The sequence below is a fragment of the Tachypleus tridentatus genome, chromosome 3 (assembly GCF_004210375.1).
Source record: "Tachypleus tridentatus isolate NWPU-2018 chromosome 3, ASM421037v1, whole genome shotgun sequence".
Taxonomy (NCBI): Eukaryota; Metazoa; Arthropoda; class Merostomata; order Xiphosura; family Limulidae; genus Tachypleus; species Tachypleus tridentatus.
In genome coordinates, this window is record NC_134827.1 from 13,449,402 (window position 1) to 13,470,547 (window position 21,146).

The window sequence follows — 21,146 nt, forward strand, 5'->3', positions numbered from 1 at the left end:
TATGCCCACCACGGGTATATCGAAACACGTTTTTTAGCAGTATAAGTTCCGAAACATACCACTGCGCCACTTTGGGGCAGGTGCCACTGACTAGACTATATTTCATGTTAATAATTACTTGAACTATTTTTTACACGTAAAACGCTCTAAGCTTTGAGACTAATTTATGATACATTACCATATCATCTAGTGTCCTGATGATTCAATGATAAGTGTTATGTCATATAATGCAGTCCTTCAGTGGAGGACAAGATTATAGCTTTGAACTTACAACGCTAAAATCGAAGATTCGATTCCCCTTGGTGGCCACAGCAGATAGCCTTATGTAGCTTTGCTATAAGAAAACTCCCCCCCCCCTTACACACACGTTTATAAAGCTAAATTCGGGTCCGATCCTCAAGAGGTCTCAGTGCAGGTTTGTATATATACAAATAAGCTACAAAATCTTATTTCTTTCATATCTGGAACAATAATTATATATTTAATTTATATTATGCCTTGTTTGTTCTTTTTTGTTTTGAATTTTGCACAAGACTACTTGAGGGCTATCTGTGCTAGCCGTTCCTAATTTAGTAGTGTAAGACTAAAGGGAAGGCAGCTATTCATCACCACCCATCGCCAACTCTTGGGCTACTCTTTTACCAACGAATAGTGGGATTGACTGTCACATTACGGGGATTCGAACCCGCGACCCTCAGATTACTAGTAGAACGTCTTTACCCCCCTGGCCATGCTGGGCCCATATTTTCAATTAGTAACATATCAATGAAAATGATTTCGTACAATTTTTCTGTCTTTCGATCATTTCTTTGGTGAATACGAAAAAGTCGAATATGTTCTTTTTCCCCTTCGCCTCCACTGGACTCAACCGGTTATGGGAAATAGCGTCCTTCATCATGAACCTCGAACAAGTGCAGTGCCCTTTTTGATTCAACAATTTCCCAGTGAGAAAAGAGATCAACAAACTTTACTTAAGAAGTTCCTTGTAAAGTGTTTACAAGGACAAAATGACGAACGTTTCTGCTCTTCCTATTCCATGTATAGTCTACCGCAAGGAGTCGAACGGCGAATGACGTATTTATTTAATAAATGACGTATAGGTTTTAATTATGATGAATACAAGATAATGCAGGTGGATGGGATTAACCTTAACAGTGTAATGAAAGAAAAGGATCTTGGTGTACTAGTCTCTTAAGCCATACAAGCACTGTTGCTAGTGGTAGGGCAAATGAGATTTTAGGTTGCATCTAGACAGATATTGGATACAAGTCTACGTGTGTTATAGTTTCATTGTATAAATAACTGGTTAGGCCACATTTGAAGCAAAGGATGGTTACTAAAATGGCGCCTGGAATGGAAGGGTTGTCACATGAGAAGAGATTAAGGTCCTTAAAGTTGTTTTCTCTTGAAAATAGAAGAGTTAGAGGGAATCTGATTGAAATGTTTAAGATTGTAAAAAGAATTGATGACGTTGATGTATCAACGTGTTTCATACTTAAGAATGAAAATTACGGAGACACAAATGTAGATTTAAGTAAGGTAGAAGCTGTCTTCAGTTAAGACAATTTTATTTTTCAAATACGGTGGTTGGTCTACGGAATGTGTTGCTTTCGGTAAAATTCATTGAAGTTGAAAGAGTTTGTATGTGTTTTGAATTTCGCGCAAAGCTACATGAGAGCTATCTGCGCTAGCCTTCCCTAATTTAGTTATCACCATTAGATTCCATCTAGGAACATAGGGCCGCAATCGCTTGCGGATTCTTCAACAAGTATTTAAGTGAGCAGGTTGTTAGCCCACTGCACCGAGCCGTCCCTAATTTAGCAGTGTAAGACTAGAGGGAAGACAGCCCACCGCCAACTCGTGAGCTACTCTTTTACCAACGAATAGTGGGATTGACCGTCACATTATAACGCCCCCACGGCTGGGAGGGCGAGCATGTTTGGTGCGAACCCGCGACCCTCGGATTACGAGTCGCACGCCTTACGCGATAGGCCATGCCAGGCCCCTTCCCTAATTTAGCAGTGTAAAACTGGAGGGAAGGCAGCTAGTCATCACCACCCACTGCCTACTATTGGGCTTCTCTTTTACCAACGAATTGTGGGATTAACTGTAACATTATAACGCCCCCCCGGCTGAAAGTGCGAGCATGTTTGGTGTAACGGGATACGAACGCGCGACCTTCAGATTACGAGTCGAGCGCCCTAACCACCTGGCCACGCCGAGTCATCTGCAACAGCCAATTTCCATTTATTCCGATGTATACATCATGAATGTTCTGCCTAAACAGTCTATCAAAAATGCATTCGTTATATTTTAAAGACAAAGAATATCTATGTTTTAAAGTATATGGCATTGTAGTTACTCTGAGTTTAATGTTCTTACGGTCCCATGGTATAACTCACCAAGTGAATGAAGGTTTCGCTACAAATTGAGATCGAAAGTTAACCCGGAATTGTTGTCTTTTAATGCATAGTATGGAATTGAACCCCAGATTTTTGCAATGTATGTCCTTTAAGTTACCGCTGACCCAAATCCAGAAAAAAAGTAACTTGTATAACAAGTTTGTTTGTTTGTTTTGGAATTTCGCACAAAGCTACTCAAGGGCTATCTGTGCTAGCCGTCCCTAATTTAGCAGTGTAAGACTAGAGGGAAGGCAGCTAGTCATAACCACCCACCGCCAACTCTTGGGCTACTCATAATTGGCGGTCAACGGACTGACCGTCACATTATAACGCCCCCACGGCTGGGAGGGCGAGCATGTTTGGCGCGACGCGGGCGCGAACCCGCGGATTACGAGTCGCACGCCTGACGCGCCAGGCCATCTGTACAACAACCTTAACTTTCCATACCAACACACGCAAACTTAAATCTGTAATGCTTTGAATATACTAAATCGTAAGATACCAGAAAATAAATAAGTGTAATTGCTCTCTAAAGTGAATTAGCTTCAACTATAGCACTGCTGACTTTAGTTTCTTTAATAGTAACATTCTAATCAAAACCTTATACGGAGATTGTTTCATAAGTTAAATTAAGCATAGAATAGTTTTAAGAAAAGTTTTAAATTTTTTTTACACGGATGATTTTGATGGCAAGTTTCCGCTAATGATTTTCTGAGAGTGATTACAGTTCTTATGGGAAATGATAACTAGGCGTTCAAAATATTATGGAAGACGCCGATGGATAAAAAATAACATAAAAAACGTGGTTTTCATAATGTATTCGAAGACACTAATCTTGATAGAAAGCTGCAAATTTCTCAACGTATAATTTAGTTTTTATATTAAATATGCTTTTGTTTATTTTCCAAAGTTTTTACATGGTGATTACTGTTTTTCTGATTGCCTTTTTTTTTTTTTTCAGATATGTAAGGTTCAAGGCTAAGTATTAATAAAGAAAATGACGTCAGTTCATAAAGTGTGGTTAACAGAATTTGGACTCTTCCCTTAAATAAATTTGGTGGAGACCTGGACAAGACAAACTACTTTCGCTAATCTTACAAGATGAACGGTTGACAATATGGGCTAAACATAATTGGGCCCGGCATGGCCAGGTGGGTTAAGGCGTTCGACTCGTAATCCGAGGGTCGCGGATTCGAATCCCGGTCGCACCAAACACGCTCGCCCTTGGGGGCGTTATAATGTAACGGTCAATCCCACTATTCATTGGTAAAAGAGTAGCCCAAGAGTTGGCGGTGGGTGGTGATGACTAGCTGCCTTCCCTCTAGTCTTACACTGCTAAATTAGGGACGGCTAGCACTCGAGTAGCTTTGCGCGAAATTCAAAACAAACAAACATAATTGGTAGGCCTCGCTGTAACTGTTTTGTTTTAATGTTACGACCTTTATCATATACTTCAAATAACTGAACATTTTAAATATCAACAGCTAGTTACGCCATAGAATAGGTGGTAATTGTAATTTCAATACCAGTTTCGAAGCTCGAATTCTTTGTTTCAAAAGACTTTTTCACATCACCAACTTTTTCTTGTATCCCTTTCAAGGTTTCTTCAGTTTGCGCATGCTCGTTTTGTATCTATATATGAGTTTAAGCTTAAGCTCTTTCAGTATTTCTTAGATTTTCTGGTCAAATTTTGTTTTTTCACATCCTTTGAAATCTTCTTATAAACCAACTTTCTGGATACTTGAGTTATGTTTTTCACATCCTTTGAAATCTTCTTATAAACCAACTTTCTGGATACTTGAGTTATGTTTTTCATATTATTTTCGTATTCACCAACCACCTATCTAACATACTTTGATAGTATTTACGGATTTACAACGCTAAAATCAGGGGCTCGATTCCCCGCGATGGATTCAGCAGATAGCACGATGTGGCTTTGCTGTAAGAAGAACACACACAACGATAGTATTTGTCCAATAATAAGTGAAAAAGAAGTAATTACAGACAGTGAAAGTAAATTCTGATATTAAAGCTTCTATATATGTTGAAATGTATATTTCTAACGTTCTTAACTCCGACAAAGGATAATTATTAGACAGTGGCGGCGCCAGGAGGATATTTTCGTTGTGTGGGCTGAGGGGGTGCTGAGATAAACTGTGGAGGGGCTTCCCAAAATGCCATCAATATGAAGTATAGATGGTAAATTATAATAATGTAAATACTAAGGTACATTTCAGAAAGGTGTGCTATTTTGAACTGCGTTTTCAATTCAGTTTTCATTGGAAACTCATACTCTGATTAATAATTCATTATTACAAATTATAAATAATCTGTTTATGAAAATATGCATATATGTAAAAGAGGAAGCTCACCTAAATTCCACCCAAGGTAATATATAATAATAAAGAAAATCAAGATTAGCTTAGATTGAACATTTAATATACCATTAAGAGTAAAGCTACAAATCAAAAGAAATATAACATAAAGACATAGTTTACATAACAGAAACGAATTATCCCATGTGAAGTTAATATACTCTGAGGAAAAGTAAGGTCACTATCAGACTAACTATCTTTCATCATGTTGTGTTTATAGTTAATATTACTTCAAAACAATGCGCCTGTTCTGGTGATTGGCAGCAAATGTATCTTTAACAGTATGAAGTTGTTTTGCCCTCCTGGAGTTTACTGATATGACAGCAAGGTTGCTGGTGTGGTTGTTATTACTGCTGTTGTGCAAGTATGTCTTGAGAAGCTTCAGAAATGAGAAACTTCTCTCACAGGCAGCTGAAGTGACAGGCAGGGTCACAGCGATACATACACGTTTGTGGAGATCCATGAAGGCATCCTTGTATAGCTCCAGCATGGTTGTAAGCTCCAATGATGTGGATACTTCCTGCCCCTTGTCTTTCTTCCTGACAATTAGACGGTTCAACTGGTGGACTTCCACTGTGAGGTCATCCTCTGCTACATCATAGTTTGCTGCCATTCCTAAGAGTGCTTGCTCGTCCAGAAATGTGGAGTGTTTGGGATTCAATGCAATTGCACCCATCAGAACACTTAAGGCATCAGAGGAGAATCTTCTATTCAGCTCGTTGAGCATCCTGTCTATGATGGAATAGAAGGTGTGTCTCCTGGCATCCAGAACATATCCGTGAAATACTGTTAGAGAAAGTGTTTATCTTTAACCATATAGCACAAGTACTTAATTAGAGGGTAGTGATAATGTAAAATTACAGGGTTAATTAGGGAACACAAACACAGCTTTATTAGGGAATGTTGTAAAACTGTGGGCAGCTAATGGGAGTGAGCGAGGGGGGCGTGGATCATGGATCTGAGCCGATCGTTAGCCGTACGCAGAGCGTGCACCATGGTCAGTGGCTCGGTGATCATACGTTTAAGGCGTTCGAAGCGGGAATCGCGCGCTCGAACAAAGCAACCCCACGGCCTGGATATTGAATGGTCATAGTAGCACCAAAACAAAATGTCTGTTGACCTTCACAGAAAGGTTGATTTCTTCATAAGTTCACATTGTTCATACAGGCCAAACTGTGATTGTGATATTGTTCTTATTATCATAAGTGTGACAAGCACCTCTTACGATAATGTAAACTACTACATTACATTAAATTAGGCACTTCTAAATAGTCCAATGACAATTTCAAAATTCATTCTAGAATTGTTTAGAAATATTATTTGGTCAGTTAACATGTAAGGTTATTATCTAATCATAAGTATAAATTAATTGGATTGTAAGTCACAATTTTAAGTGTATGCCACAATCATCAGTACAATTTTGGATGGCTGATACACAATACATATAAATACTTCATAGTTTTGACATATACAAAATACACTTATACATGCATGCTATGTTTTACTTTTCAATAAAAGATAAATAAAATTAATGGGTTAATACCTGTGAAACCTTTGGTTTATCAAGTAAAATCCCTAATGATCTGTTGCAACTTGAAATCAACGTGGTTGTCTAATCTTCGTCAAAGCTCAAGATAGAATGGAATTACACAGGGAGCGGCAATACAGCGCATGAGTTTCAGTGCATTCAGTACGTTACTATGGGACGCATGACACATACTTCCGTCTTAATGAAGACGTTGTGTTCTTCAGATCTATGTCTCTTTGATGTTAATTGTTAAGCAACAACGACGATTGTATTTTCCATATTTTATGAATATTGTTTGTTTGTCTGTTTGTTTTTGAATTTCGCACAAAGCTACTCGAGGGCTATCTGTGCTAGCCGTCCTTAATTTAGCAGTGTAAGACTAGAGGAAAGACAGCTAGTCATCACCACCCACCGCCAACTTTTGGGCTACTCTTTTTACAAACGAATAGTGGAATTGACCGTCACATTATAACGCCCCCACGGATGAAAGGGCGAGCATGTTTGGCGCGACGGGGAAGCGAACCCGCGACCCTCAGATTACGAGTCGCACGCCTTAACACGCTTGGCCATGCCGGGCCTTTATGAATATATGTAGGTAACAATATTGGGGGCTGAGGGGGGGCTTGGCTCATTTGGGGGCTTGAGCCCCCAAAAGCCCCCCCACCCTCCTTGGCCCCGCCACTGTTATTAGAAAATGCTTCACCGAGCTTTGTGAGTCCAAGGGTTCATGTTTTACGTCTTATTGCCTTTGGAGACGGGGGTACACCATAAACATGATGGTGAAATTCATTATTCGAACAAAGAGGATTATTTCAAGGGATGGCAGTGGCTGTTAGCTTCCTGTAAATCCATCAGTTCAAAGTTAGTGATAATTATGTACAGATTGTTGTTGCATAGTTTTTCGCAAAATTTTGGAACAAATAAGTAATCCTAGTTTTGTTTGCGTCTGTCTGATCACTTAAGATACCTTAAACTTTTATCATTGAACTATAAATATTTTGGTGGAAAAATGCACTATAATGCAACTGTAATTTGTGTCCTTGTGTCAAAGGTCATGCTAATAAACAACAATTAGTGAGTGATTTTTGCGGTGATACTAAATGACGATTAACTGACGTCATGGCCATGTTTCTTTCATCATTAGAAACGTCTGTTATTTCCATGTTGATTACTTATAATTAAATACATAAATAAGTTAGAAATAATTTGCTCTAAACGATTAAGCAAAATCAAAAACGTAAATAAGTGATACAACTATCTTATTGTTTTAATTTGATATTTTAAATGTGGTTAAAGTTTGAATCTTTAAAATACACCTTTAAAACTTTAAAATGGTAAAAGTTGTTTTATATTTTTAAAGGGTCTAGTGCTATTTTACCTTTTGCTTCTAATACTTTGCTTACACAAGTGATGTACAGTAGTAGTTTATATTCTTATTTCCCACCTGGCGAACAAAAATAATTATTACCAAACTCGGGAGACATCTGTTGTCGTACAAAAATGCAGGTGATTTTAACCATTTTTTTTTCTTGTTTCAATATATATTATTGTCTGCCTGCTCCTTTTAAATATATCACTTTTTCGCTCATCTTCGAAAACTATAGTAAAAAGCTTTAAATTTATTTTATTACTTGAATTACCTAAATCTCGATCTATTCAAATGTTATTCAGGCATTTGATTAAACACAAATAATTCACGTTGTAATGACTTTGGTGATGACCATTGCATAAAGTTCCTGCAGAGCAGTAAGCCTACGGACGTACAACGCTAAAACGCGGGGTTCGATTCCTAGCGGTGGACATAGCACATAGGAAAACTTTCGAGAGAAAAATAATATTAAATTCTAGTATATGTTAACAAAAATGATTTTTTTTCTGTTTAAATATGAACGAAAAACCGTTTGTATGAACACCCAAAATTAATCTTTAAAAATCCGTGAAGAGATGATATAAAGAATAAACACATATAATTTGTAACAATAAACTTGTTTACACCAAAGCGCTATGTTCATCACCAAACATTGTAATGATTCATGAACGCGTCAACTAATTTTCAGTTCGTTCGAACTGGATCTGTTTATATACAACACGGGCTAGGTTTTCCCTACTCTGCATTACTTTGCACATATATTGACACAGCAATTTTAAGGCATGATTCAAAGGTTTTTACTGGATTGAGCGTGGACTAAAATGTCCAAGTTTAAGATAATGCCAATGTAAAAGAAAGTTCATAAATGTACGAAGATGACTTATTTAGAGGACACCCAGTTTGTATATAGTAAAACGTCTTATTGTTAGGAAATGTGGAATCACGTGATACTCTTACAAAGAGTTATAACGTTAGACATGCTAGGGACTTCAGCCCTCATTTTTCCAGCTCTTCAGATCGGTATCTTAAAGTGTACATTCCTTTGAAAAGTGTCATACATGCATAACACACCTGTAATTACACAGGTTATCCTTTTAATAACGAGACTTTGTTCGGTTTTTGCCACATTATCTTGGGATAAAAAAAAACATATTACTTATCTGACATTTTTGGAAACTCGTGCTTTATAAAAAACACGGAATATGATTTAGTAGAAATGATACTGCATACTATGTTATGACTTTTCAAAGGCGTTAAGTTGAGCGTTAAAGGAAGTCGACAGTTTTAAGTTATAAGAATCTTATCACAGCACGTTTTCAAGATTCCAAGAACCATCTAGAAGTTATTCGTATTACCATGTTACGTCTCGTCCACTCTCAACGTAACTGGTTTTTCCTTTAATAAACCCAGACTGTAAAGCTTGTTTCCATCAATGTTTAACAACAAATACGATTTCCATCAGATTAATATAATAATTAAATTTAAAATATGCCAAATAGTTACCAGTGTCAAATTTGTTATAAACAATCAACAATTTTTCAGTTGAAAAGATGAAGTTAAAGCTACAGAATGGTCGCGTCCACTTACAAGTGTTTGTTTTTGTTTATTTGTTTTAAATACAACTATTCACTTTGAACCTGTACATGCGCTATAAGGGAGACAGTCAAATGCTACTATTCGGTCTAACAAGAGTAGTTCAAACGATGCCGGCTGATGATGTTTACTAGTTTGTTACGTTATAGTCTATCAGTTCAAAATTAGGAAAGGTCAGCGCACGTGGCATTCGCGTAACTTTGTGCGAATATCCGAAAAACAAATTTAGTATTTCTAAGTCTGAAGGCTCACGATACCAAACATCGGACTTCGATATCCATAGTTGGTAAAGCGCAGATAGTCCACTGTGTAGCTATGTGCTTAATGACAAACAAAATTAAGTGCCCAAGATTTGTTCACTTATTACACTAATGATTTTATAAAATTGTAAGTAATTAACAAACGTAAATATTTTTTTGTGAATTCTGATATATTTTTATGCTACTAAGCCACTTCCAATTTCCTTTAAAAAAGAAAGCCTTTGAAAGGTATATTCACAAAAAATGGCATACAAACACGACATCGTAAACAACATTCTATTCACAACAGGTAATGGATACACCATTTCTCATAATAACTATGCGAAAACTGTAGTTAGAAATTAAGCACCTGTTCCCCCACCCACCCATACACAAGGAAGAGCCATAGCACAGCTACATTCAAATACTTATACGGATATTACATGGTTTTTATTAATTTATATTAACTGCACAGAAAGAGTTTTTATACTGTCAGTGTAAGTGTTGCTTTATGAGGGTTTAGGATTAGATAACTGTACTGTAGAAATTGACGTTAAGTTCTTAATCAGGCCTGGCATGGTCAGGTGGTTAAGGCGCTCGACTCGTAATACGAGGGTCGCGGGTTCGAATCCCCGTCACACCAAACATGCTCGCCCTTTCAGCCGTGAGGCGTTATAATGTGACAGTAAATCCCACTATTCGTTGGTAAAAGAGTAGCCCAAGAGTTGGCAGTAGGTGGTGACGACTAACTGCCTTCCCTCTAGTCTTACACTACTAAATTACGGAAGGCTAGCGCAGATAGCCCTCGTGTAGCTTTGCGTGAAATTCAGAAACAAACAAAACTAAATCTTAATCGTTTGTTTTTTTACAGTGAAGAAGTAAACAAGGCGTTTTTATGAGTTTGACTCTGCGGAGTTTGTATCAGAAATCAGTTTACTTTTTCATAATCCTGAAGTGAATACCAAACTTGAAAAGTCACCATGTTTTTTTTAACCGTATAATGTACAGTAACAGGTATATAAAGAAAGTTTTTTTTTGTACCAATGCTATGATTATTCCAATAAATTCAATTAAAAGCAAACACTCTTTGTAGCTCAAATAGTGCTTAAGAGATTGCATTAAAAATCTGAGTTATTCGAGTTACACAATTCGTCCACAGACAACTGCACATATTAAAACAGAGTTTGTACAGAAACATCAAGCTTATAAAAGAAAATATAAAAGGGAATTCAGGGGTTATAAAGAGCCGTGGAAGGTCGGTCGATCTAAACGCGTTTTTGTGGTCGCGTCTTCTAAACGAGACACGGGTCAACACACAGATGTGACGCGCCACTGCGGTTCACGGGCTGCCCGGTTTAAGTGATACTGAGACCTCCACACTTTCCACGCTTTATTTCTTTCATCTACAGCTGATCGTTCTACTTCAACGATCTCGACAAAAATTCTGTTTGCCAAGTCGAGTCGTTATCGTTATGACTATTCCTCTCTGTTTGGCAAAGTAGCTCTATTCTGGCATCTAGCACACATACTAACCAACGTAGAGTTCGACCTTGCTGAGTCATTCATATTCTACCAGCTTTTGAACGTAGTAACTTTTCAGAAAGAAGAAAACAAAAACACGAAGTCTGTACCTTGAGGCACAGTGCCAACGCGCAAACTCGTGCAACTGCTGTTGGTAACGCCAGGTGTTTAAAGTATTTCAAAACGCCGTATGGTTTACGGTAGATGTTCGCAAATGTTTAGTTGCGCAAAGGGATTTCTAGATACAACTCTACATAATACAAACGCGAAGGTGTGTACAGAAATCGCTGACTTACATGTTAAAATTCAGTTATGTTGGCTACAGGTGAGGTGCACATGCAAGGAATATACCTTGTATTTCTGCGATTAAATAGTCGTGAATTATTTAATGCCAAATGACTTCATGTTGGGATATTAGTTCCAATAAATACAACGTCTGAGGATCAGATGATAATGGGGAATGCCTGTTTGCGGAGCGTTGTGTACAGTTCCTCTTCACTCCTGATCCAAAGGTAATTAAAATTAGCGTTTTATTACTAACCTACTGACGGCCAAGCAGAAATAAATCTAAAAAAATAAGCGCAGAATATGTGCTCTAAGAATTACGATAGTTTGTAATAACGAAGTTTTTCTTTCGTTCATAAGTTTCGGTCAATTTGATTTGAAGTTAAGTAAAATTTCAGCGAAAGTATAATTTTAACTATCAAACTTTATTTTATATATATGTGTGTGTGGGTATAAAAACGTATTTTGAATTGATTATTAACCTAGAGTCAAATCATGCGGGTAATGAACAGGGGACTCGAGCCTTCCATTTAGCCACAAACTTAAATTTTGTGCTGTAAAATACCTACTAGGAAAATTGATATTTAGATATACGGACACTTATTTTTAATAGTATTTTAAAGCAATGACAGATGTACCTCCTTTTAGATATTCGCCCAGTAACCATTATAATATGTATCAAAAACACTGATTAACCGACATATATCACTTGGAAACTGGTGTATTGAAAGTTTCGCTGTTTTATTTTTTAATTTCACACAAAGCTACACGAGGGCTATCTGCACTAGCCGTCCATAATTTAACAGTGTAAGACCAGAGGGAAAGCAACTAGTTGTCACCACCCACCGCCAACGCTTTACCAACGAATAGTAGGATTGACCGTCACATTATAACGCCATCACGGCTGAATGTGCGAGCATGTTTGGTGTGATGGGATTCGAATGCGCGACCCTCAGATTGCGAGTCGAGCGCCCTAACCCCCTGGCCATGCAAGGCCTGTACTGAAAGTTTTCCAATCCTTGTTGCGTGCCTCAGTCAAATCAGTACCTTCATAATACGGCAGATAAACATGTAGAACTTCGTAACTAGAAGCAAATTAGTTTTATATTTGAGGATCATAATAAATTCTGTAACCGCTGCCTAGCTAAATATAGATATAGCAGTAATTTAATAGTAAGTTTTCAAAGTGTATTATATTGGACGTGAATTAAGGTTAGAGTTCCGTACTGTGGACCGAATATTCATGGTGTGTGTCCCTTTACCACTAAAAACATTAAAATAAAAACCGCGCTCTGCATCTTGGGCCGTGGGTGAGTTATAAGAGTGACAGTTGAACTGCACTGTTCAGTTAGATTAGCCCTATAATTGATGGTGGACGCTGTTCACAAGCTGCTTTCTTTCAGTATAACAGTTCAAAGTTAGGGACCATTATTAGAGATAGCTCTTTTATAGCTTTGCGAGTGAACACTCAAAACAAATAATCAACGAGAGTTATCCGCTAACATAACCTTACTCCAACACAAGTTATTTAAGACATTAAAGTTATTAAAGATATTCGGCTTACCCCCCATTTATACTTACAAGGTTCACTTTTAACGAGAGAGAGAGAAGCCATTCTCAAGTGTTAATAGGTACAAGTTGTGTGTGATAGGCACAAAACATGATTATAAACCTGAGATGAACACATTTGTATACTGTCCTAATAAGCTTATATTAGTTTTTACATCTTACAAATTACAAAATAATATGAAAAGGAGACTTAAAGTGTTTTCATTTCATACGAAGTGCTATTCTATCGAGTTGAAACTATCTTAAGTGAGTAGAAATAACTGGAAATGTGTTCAAGCGTAAAATTATAAGCGGTTAAGTAGTTGTTAAAATCGCTTTGTAGCCATTATCCAAAACAGCCTCTCACATTCTTCAAATATGAAAATATTTGCGTTATGAAATGAGTTTTTTGACCAATTAAAAATGACACCTAGCGTGAACATTTGTTTCTTCGCCATTATGGATTTTGGAACGAATTACAGAAAGTTAAAAGTTTGAGCTCTGTTAATGCCAATGACGAGTCTCGCTTGGGACAGTAGAGGAGTCTCGTAGCTTGATAGATTTTATCGGTTAAAAAGAGAACTTTACCAGCATTTTATAGTGGTGTAGTTTCTTGGTTCGTCACTATTATTGACTTAATTGGTATAATTTTTTAAACTTTCTTTTTGTTTTTACCAACTGATATGAAAGTAGCTTAAGGTTAAATATTCTTTATTCAGCCTAAATGTTTAAAACCTGACTTGGAGAGTTAAATAAAAATTCCTTTCTACACATGACATTTCCTGCGGATTTATACCACTAGAAACCGGGTTTCGATACACGTGATGGGCAGAACACAGACTGCCATTTTTGTAGCTTTGTGTTTAATAACAAACAACATACGGCATTTTGTGTATTTTTCTATATTAACCTATTTAGGTTGATTCTTCATAATTTAGATTGGAATAAGTTAGTGAAGTATAAGGATTTTGAATAAGACTGCTCAGAATTCCTAAGGTAGCGCGCGTCGTATTATCTTTGTTTGTTTTGGAATTTCGCGCAAAGCTACTCGAGGACTATCTGTGCTAGCCGTTCCTAATTTAGCAGTGTAAGACTAGAGGGAAGGCAGCTAGTCATCACCACCCACCGCGAACTCTTGAGCTACTCGTTTACTAACGAATAGTGGGACTGACCGTCACATTATAACACCCCCCGGCTGAAAGTGCGAGCATGTTTGGTGCGACGTGGATTCAAACCCGCGACCCTCGGATTACGAGTCGAACGCCTTAACCCACCTGGCCATGCCGGGTCTTATATTTCCTTTTCAGGAGTTCTTGCATTTCGGACTACAAAATTTTGTCCCTGTAAGTGCAAGGAATGTTCTTACTCCTTTAATTAAACCACTGATAACCTTTCACAAGTCACTCTTCTTTCTTTGTTCACGTAGAATTGCATGTTTTAACAAAGAATTGATCTTTAGCGAGAGAATACATATGTATATGTATTACGAGAATTTGAATGATAATAATTTCAAGTTATTCAAATATGTAACTTTTTTTCGTTGCGACAGGTTTTGTTTTTGTACAGTATCTATAACATAAGCTTGGTGGTTCATGTTTTATATTAGGGTTCGATCGCTGCGTTGGGAATAGCATAGACAGTTTGTTGTGCAACTTTGCTTTTAATGATAAATAAACTAGAATACAACACTTTGAAATTGTATTCCATACATTTAATATAACCAAAAATACGTCGTAGCTGACATTGTGCACTAAAGTGATAAATATTCGTCTTTACAAACTAAGGAAAGAAAAGGGTGGTGCAAGAAAATATTTAGTCTCTGCCGTAGATTGTGAATTACAACTGCTTCTTGATACGGGTACTGCTGAAGGTTATCGTCGGAATTGTACCATTAACACATCATTACAATATCTCGAGCAACAAAGGAATTAGCTACTTTGCATATATCATGTTGTAAAAAAATATTGGAATCACAACATTATGTAAGCTTACACGAATACTAAATACAGTTATTATAGAATATAAAGTAGGCCTAGGTCGAACACGAGCAGGAAGAATGTTGCGCAGCACCTTCGTAGAGTTTGGGCGACCTCTGCATGGCTCGTTGTCTGTATCAAAACCGGATACTTCAATTTTTCGAACCCATGAGCATGGATGTTACTTTATAATTATTATTTTTACACGTATATGTTTTGCATGTACACACAAACTACGTTAGGTCATTGTACTTAAGAACTCATCCTAGCGTACGTTTCTTCTTCTACCGTTAGACAAGCGTATCGCGAAAAACCTGTTTATTTCCACGATTTAGTTCATTTGTTATGGCGATACATAAGTTAAAAAATTTCTGTTACTACTGAAGTACCAGAATATAGTGTAGTGTTGTCTAACCTGTCCGACATTAATATTTCTTATATTAGAAGCACTCTACCACACACCATTTCATATGTATTTATAAAGCTCTAAGATGACTTTCGTACTTGGAACACAAAGTAATAAATAATTACAAAAGCAATAAAATTGTAATCACAGCTTTATGAAAGATGAAAAAATATCGGTACATTAAAAAATACTAACTCTTAGGAATGGCGAATTTTAGGCAGGATTCACAATATTTACTTTAATGTATACGTTAAAACTGAAAATTAATATAATTCGAAATTTATTTTTGTAAATGTTTCTATTGTGGAAGGCTTTATATCTTTATAATCGGTTAAAGTCATGTAAAGTTCGAACAAATTATTTATGATGACTTCGTGTTTCTTCGATAACGTTTTACAGGCTACGTTCGTTGACAGGCCTAACACACAAATAAATGTCATATTGTATTTAAATATCCCCTGGTGTCTATGTAGAAACTAAATAAATATATACTGCACAGAACTTGAGTATTAACTAAACAAATCAGTGTATGACTAAATTATTCACATATTAACTAACTCGCGTTTCACATATCATGTTGTTTTCAAAAAATTCGAGACGTCACATCAATTCGCAACACGTAAGAAACACCTAGTTGTCGTGCATCATCAATTTTACGTCATGCTACATCTCCCCCTAGCAAAAGAAATAAAAACTGAAGTGGTAAAAAGAATATAGCTTACACCAATACCTTATTTGCAAGATTGCAAAAATGATTCAGTGATTTTGCGTTATACTCTTAGAAAAAAATTATACCAACGTGCAAGATGATGAAAAAAGTTTACAGGAAATTGCATGAACTAAATAAGATACTTCTCAGTTCTCATGTACTTAAATGATTTTAATTTAAAAACTCAAATGTTATTTTTGTAAACTAGAAAAACAAAATAACAACAACATTAATTCATTACCTCTGTATTTATTTATTTACAAAAAACTTTCCACTATGTTTGAAGGCTCCATGACAATTATTAAACTGTTCAAACATAAAATATTTGATTCGTTCTCATAATATAGTGCATCCTATGAAGATTCTATAATCATTTTTTATTAAACCGATTTTGGTCTATTACATTGGATGAAGTATTAAAATAATTATCACACTATGAAATTATATTAATATTCAGTTACGGTGCTCATAAATGTTTTACATTCACATATAAATTTCGAAGACCTTAACCTATTTGTTTTGACTCCAATGGAACGTGATTCCTGGTGACGCGAGAAAACAGCGTTTAAATAAAAAAGGTTTGTGACTGTATATTACCATTACCTTATATTGTATATCAATTATTATATAATTGAGATATTCAAAATTTCATACTGTTATATTTAGTAAGCTAGATTAACTTATCTTCAACTAGAATTATCACACGAACAAGCTAACAAAGAGCCACCAATGAACGTTCTTAATAGAAGCCACCAGAAACATGAATAACAGCATACGAATAATAGGAAGACTTTTAGAAATAATTTTTTTCCCTTGACATGTTGCACTTATCTTTGTTCCATATTCAACCAACGCTTATGAATAACAACACGTTTTATGATATTGGGGATCTATAAGGTCGTTATTATTTTCATGATAATGCTGTGCAGTAGTGCTAAAACTTTAGTATATAGCTTCAACTTGATGTTATAAAGTTAATTTTTGTTTGTAATTTTAGGCATACAAATATAACATGGCTCATGCACTGGTGTATTCTGATAAAAACAAATTTAAATAAATCATTGAACATTTTATTGCGTGAAAAGGTTTTACCTTATTACCTTATAACGCTAAAAATCGTGTTTCAATCATTGCGGTGGGAACAGCACAAACGGCCCATAGTGTAGATTTGTGCTCAATAAAATATAAAGGATTTAACTCGGGACATAACGTTCTGTGTTTCACAAAAAACAATCTATCATCAAATATTAAGCATTTGTTTGACAGTCTGTTGCACTTGAATTTAATTTAAAATGATTTATATTTCACCTTAGGAAACTTTCTTTTATATTATAGATAACTTGTGAGACTCTAGTGTGTGTGTTTATAGTAATAGTTCACGTTCACTAACTAGACATTAAAGTAAAACCCACATGCACTTGTTCAAACAGAACCATGAAAAGGTTCGTAGAATAAAAAAATACTAAACAATCGTGTCTGTCTTATGAAATTTGTTAGTGAAATTTTTATGGTAAAAAAGAGCAGTTAGTGAAATCAGCGAAAAAAAGATGTTTATGATAAGAATATCCCTATTTCCTCTTATCTGAAAATAAATCCACTTCTATACGCTCGTGACTAAGCGGATTGTTTTAATGGCAGTTATTTTGCGATATTCTTTTAACACTACGTAGATTTTTGGCGTATCAGTTATTCCTACGTCCACTTTTAGCGTTTGGTTTGTTTGTTTTGAATTTTGCGCAAAGCTGCACGAGGGCTATCTGCGCTAGCTGTCCCTAATTTTGAAGAATAAGACTAGAGGGAAAACAGCTAGTTATCAGCACCCACCGCCACTAAACATAGTGGGATTGACCGTAACATTATAACGCCCCCACACCTGAAAGGGCGAGAATTTTTGGTGTGACAGGAATTCGAACTCGCAGCCCTCGGATTACGAGTCAAGTGCCTTATCCACCTAGCTATGCCGGGCACAGATTTTTGGCGTTCACTTGTATAAAGTCGATTGAGCTGTTTTAAAACAACTGACGACCACATAACGTTTTTCAATGTAGTTACTACTTACCAAATGTAACTGTTGTTGTTTATAATTAAGCACATAGCTACACAATGGGCTATCTGTTCCCTCTCCACCACGGGTATCAAAACCCGGTTTTTAGCCTTGTAAGTCCGCAAACACACCGTTGTGCCAGTATGTGTGTGTGTGTGGCAAATATAACTGATATATTTAAAATATATTAAAATTTAAAATCGCAACGTTTTCTTGAGGCATGATAACACATACTATCTCTCGGAGTTATTTCACACCTCAAACTATCAAACATTATATTTTGTGGATTCCTAGTCTTAAAAGTATCAACGCGAATAGTTTCCACAACATGCCTAAACTCCCTTGTATCTTATGCATTGCAAAATATAAATATGCTAAGACTACTATTTTTCTATAATATTTTTTTTTTAGGCCTGGCATGGCCTAGCGCGTTAAGGTGTGCGCTTCGTAATCTGAGGGTCGCGGGTTCGCGCCCGAGTCGCGACAAACATGCTCGCCCTTTCAGCTGTGGGGACATTATAATGTGACGCTCAATCCCATTATTCGTTGGTAGAAGAGTAGCCCAAGAGTTGGCGGTGGGTGGTGATGTGTAGCTGCCTTCCCTCTAGTCTTACACTGCTAAATTAGGGACGGCTAGCACAGATAGCCCTCGAGTAGCTTTGTGCGAAATTCCAAAAAACAAACAAACTATAATATTTTCATTACAAAAATGTATCCCGGTGGAACAGAGGCAAGTTTAGGGATTTACGACGCTAAAGTCAAGGACTCGATTCCCTCTCGGTGGACACAGCTGAGAGCCATATGGCTTTATTATAAAACTGCATACATTACGAAACATTTTAAAGCAGCCAAACTATTTTTATCTTTAAAAATTTGCTCTTACGGCTGACTTAGGCTATTAACAAACAAGCTATTTTTATTCCCTCTGTGTTATGCATTGCCCAACCTTGTTATAAAGTATTATGATCTTATGTCTGGTATAACATATCGTCACGAATGAATATTTGTCCTTGAATGATTTGCACTAATTCCTCTTATTGACCGTGCGTGTTTTTTTTTTTTTTTTTTTTGTTGTTTCTGATCGGTCTTGTCTGCATTTATATACAGCTTACTTGAAAGCAATGCTGTTTGTCCAATAAATCATTTCCCAGTTTGTATGTGCAAGAATTTAACAAGTATTTCTTATTTTAAAACACTCTACTTATTGTTATAATAGTGTATACATTTAACAGGTGTAAAATGCTTGTTTTATTGTTTAATGGTGACCTCGTTGTGTGTGAACTGATGCAAGAAACTAGAATGTGGTTTATGATTTTTTTTCTTCTAATGACTTTTTAAGAGCTAACTCCACGGTTTCATCGGCCTGGCTTTAAGTATGCATTTAGAGAAAAAAGAAAATAGAAACAAGCTTTCTAAAACCCTAAGCTAAATGATCTTGTTCTGGTTAGTAAAATAAAAATATCTATAATGATTTAAATATCGATACATTACTCGATTATTAAACCTGTAAAACAACAATAGGCATTTGTACATACACATAGATAAAGGAACATTAATTCACACATACGTATATGCAACATATATCCGACAGATATTATCCTGTTTTTATGAAGTCGTTCTGAGGTTGTTGATAAATATTTATATATGTGTGTGTGCGTATTTAGCAGCTACTGTCCACTTTGTGTAGGAGCTTTCTCAGGTTACTGAAAAACGTTATATACCTGACAGATACTGTCCATTTTGCATATTTTTCTGAGGTTACTGATAAACAGTTTTATATACACATATTTGACAGCTACTGTGAAGATAATATCACGTCTTTCTGAGGCTACTGGTATTTTATATATCTAATAGCTACTGTCCAATTTACATATAGTCTTTCTAAGGATAATAATAAATGTTTTATATAGTCTAGTCTTTACAGCGCTACTAATACATATGTATGTAGCAACGTTTATACGACATGTACAGGGCTTCTCAAAAGGAACTGACAGACAGAGTGAGACAACGGACCTAGCCAAGTTCGCCTGATGTAGCCAAGGTCGAACTAGTTGTAGTGTACATTCATTCATTAGTGAAGGTTAAAAGAAGTAATTTAATAACATTTGTTGTTTCTCAGTATCTTCTGAAAAAAGTATGTAAAACATCGTGTATGGCGTTTATTTTATTTCTTGAATTTATAACTACGGTGTTTATGACTTCTGAAAACATGTCGTGTAACTGGGTATAAGTTGAATGTATATAATTATAAACAAAGCTGAATAAATGTGGAATGAGGCGGAATTAATGGAAGTATTTGCAGTCACAGTCTTGAACACTTTGTTCATCTTTGTTCCTAATAACAAATAAAAACAATAGAAGATTTTTTTTAAATTTTTATTATTAACTTACAGCTTGAGTCACGGACTCGAATTAATACTTTATAAAAGTTTTTTCTGTGGTTCCATCTCGCCCCCCACCCAGTGATTCAGTGATAAGCCTGAAGGCTTACAACGCTAAGAATTTGGTTACAAATAAAGTACAAATAACTTTGTGTTTATTACGAAACAAACGAACTGTTCATCTCACTCCCTTTTCGCAAGATTTAGAGATTTCTAAAAAGTACTTAAGAGTTATGGACGATTTCCTTACTTGCCAGACTTGGTAAAATAGTAGCCCAAGAGTTGGCGGTGGGTGATGATGACTAGCTGATTTCCCTCTAGTCTTACACTACTAAATTAGGGACGGCTGCGTAGATAGCCCTCGTGTAGCTTTGCGCGAAATTCTAAAAACAAACAAACAAACAAACAAACAAGCAAATCACCAAGTAACTGAGCAACAGAACAAACGCAATAAGTGGAATTAAAACATTCATTAACTATTAATCATACCTAGATTAAATGTCTACTCATATTTGTATCCTTGTTACTAAATATTTTGGAAATTCCGTCGGTCATTACAATCAGCACTTTTCTCTAGCAAACACACACGTTACAACACAGACACCGTCTTATTTCTTGTCATTCACCATTGATTTCTTTAGTATATTGATGCAAGCTATGCTGATAAACCCTTGAGGTTTAAAAAATGCTTTAGGCTTCTTCATCAATTTTACTTTTGGCTATAAATCTTTTTTAAGAATGATAAACTAAAATCTACGAAGAGAATCACA

The 21,146-nt window shown here is 36.1% G+C and overlaps 1 protein-coding gene across 4 annotated transcripts in view; it reads left to right on the forward strand.

Moving 5' to 3' along the window:
* LOC143246384 (uncharacterized) overlaps nucleotides 1-21,146 on the forward strand; it is a 69,202-nt gene that overhangs the window by 20,162 nt on the left and 27,894 nt on the right. For 2 of the 4 annotated variants that reach the window (XM_076492990.1, XM_076492988.1), the window contains exon 1: nucleotides 11,216-11,539. The exons of 1 other annotated variant lie outside the window; for it this stretch is intronic. Coding sequence is in view for 1 of the 3 variants with exons in the window: in XM_076492988.1 (XP_076349103.1) it covers nucleotides 11,475-11,539 (65 nt within the window). In the remaining 2 variants the exon portion in view is untranslated. Of the gene's footprint in view, nucleotides 1-11,215; nucleotides 11,540-21,146 lie in introns of those variants that run through there. One more of the 4 variants, XM_076492995.1, reaches the window with a different exon arrangement.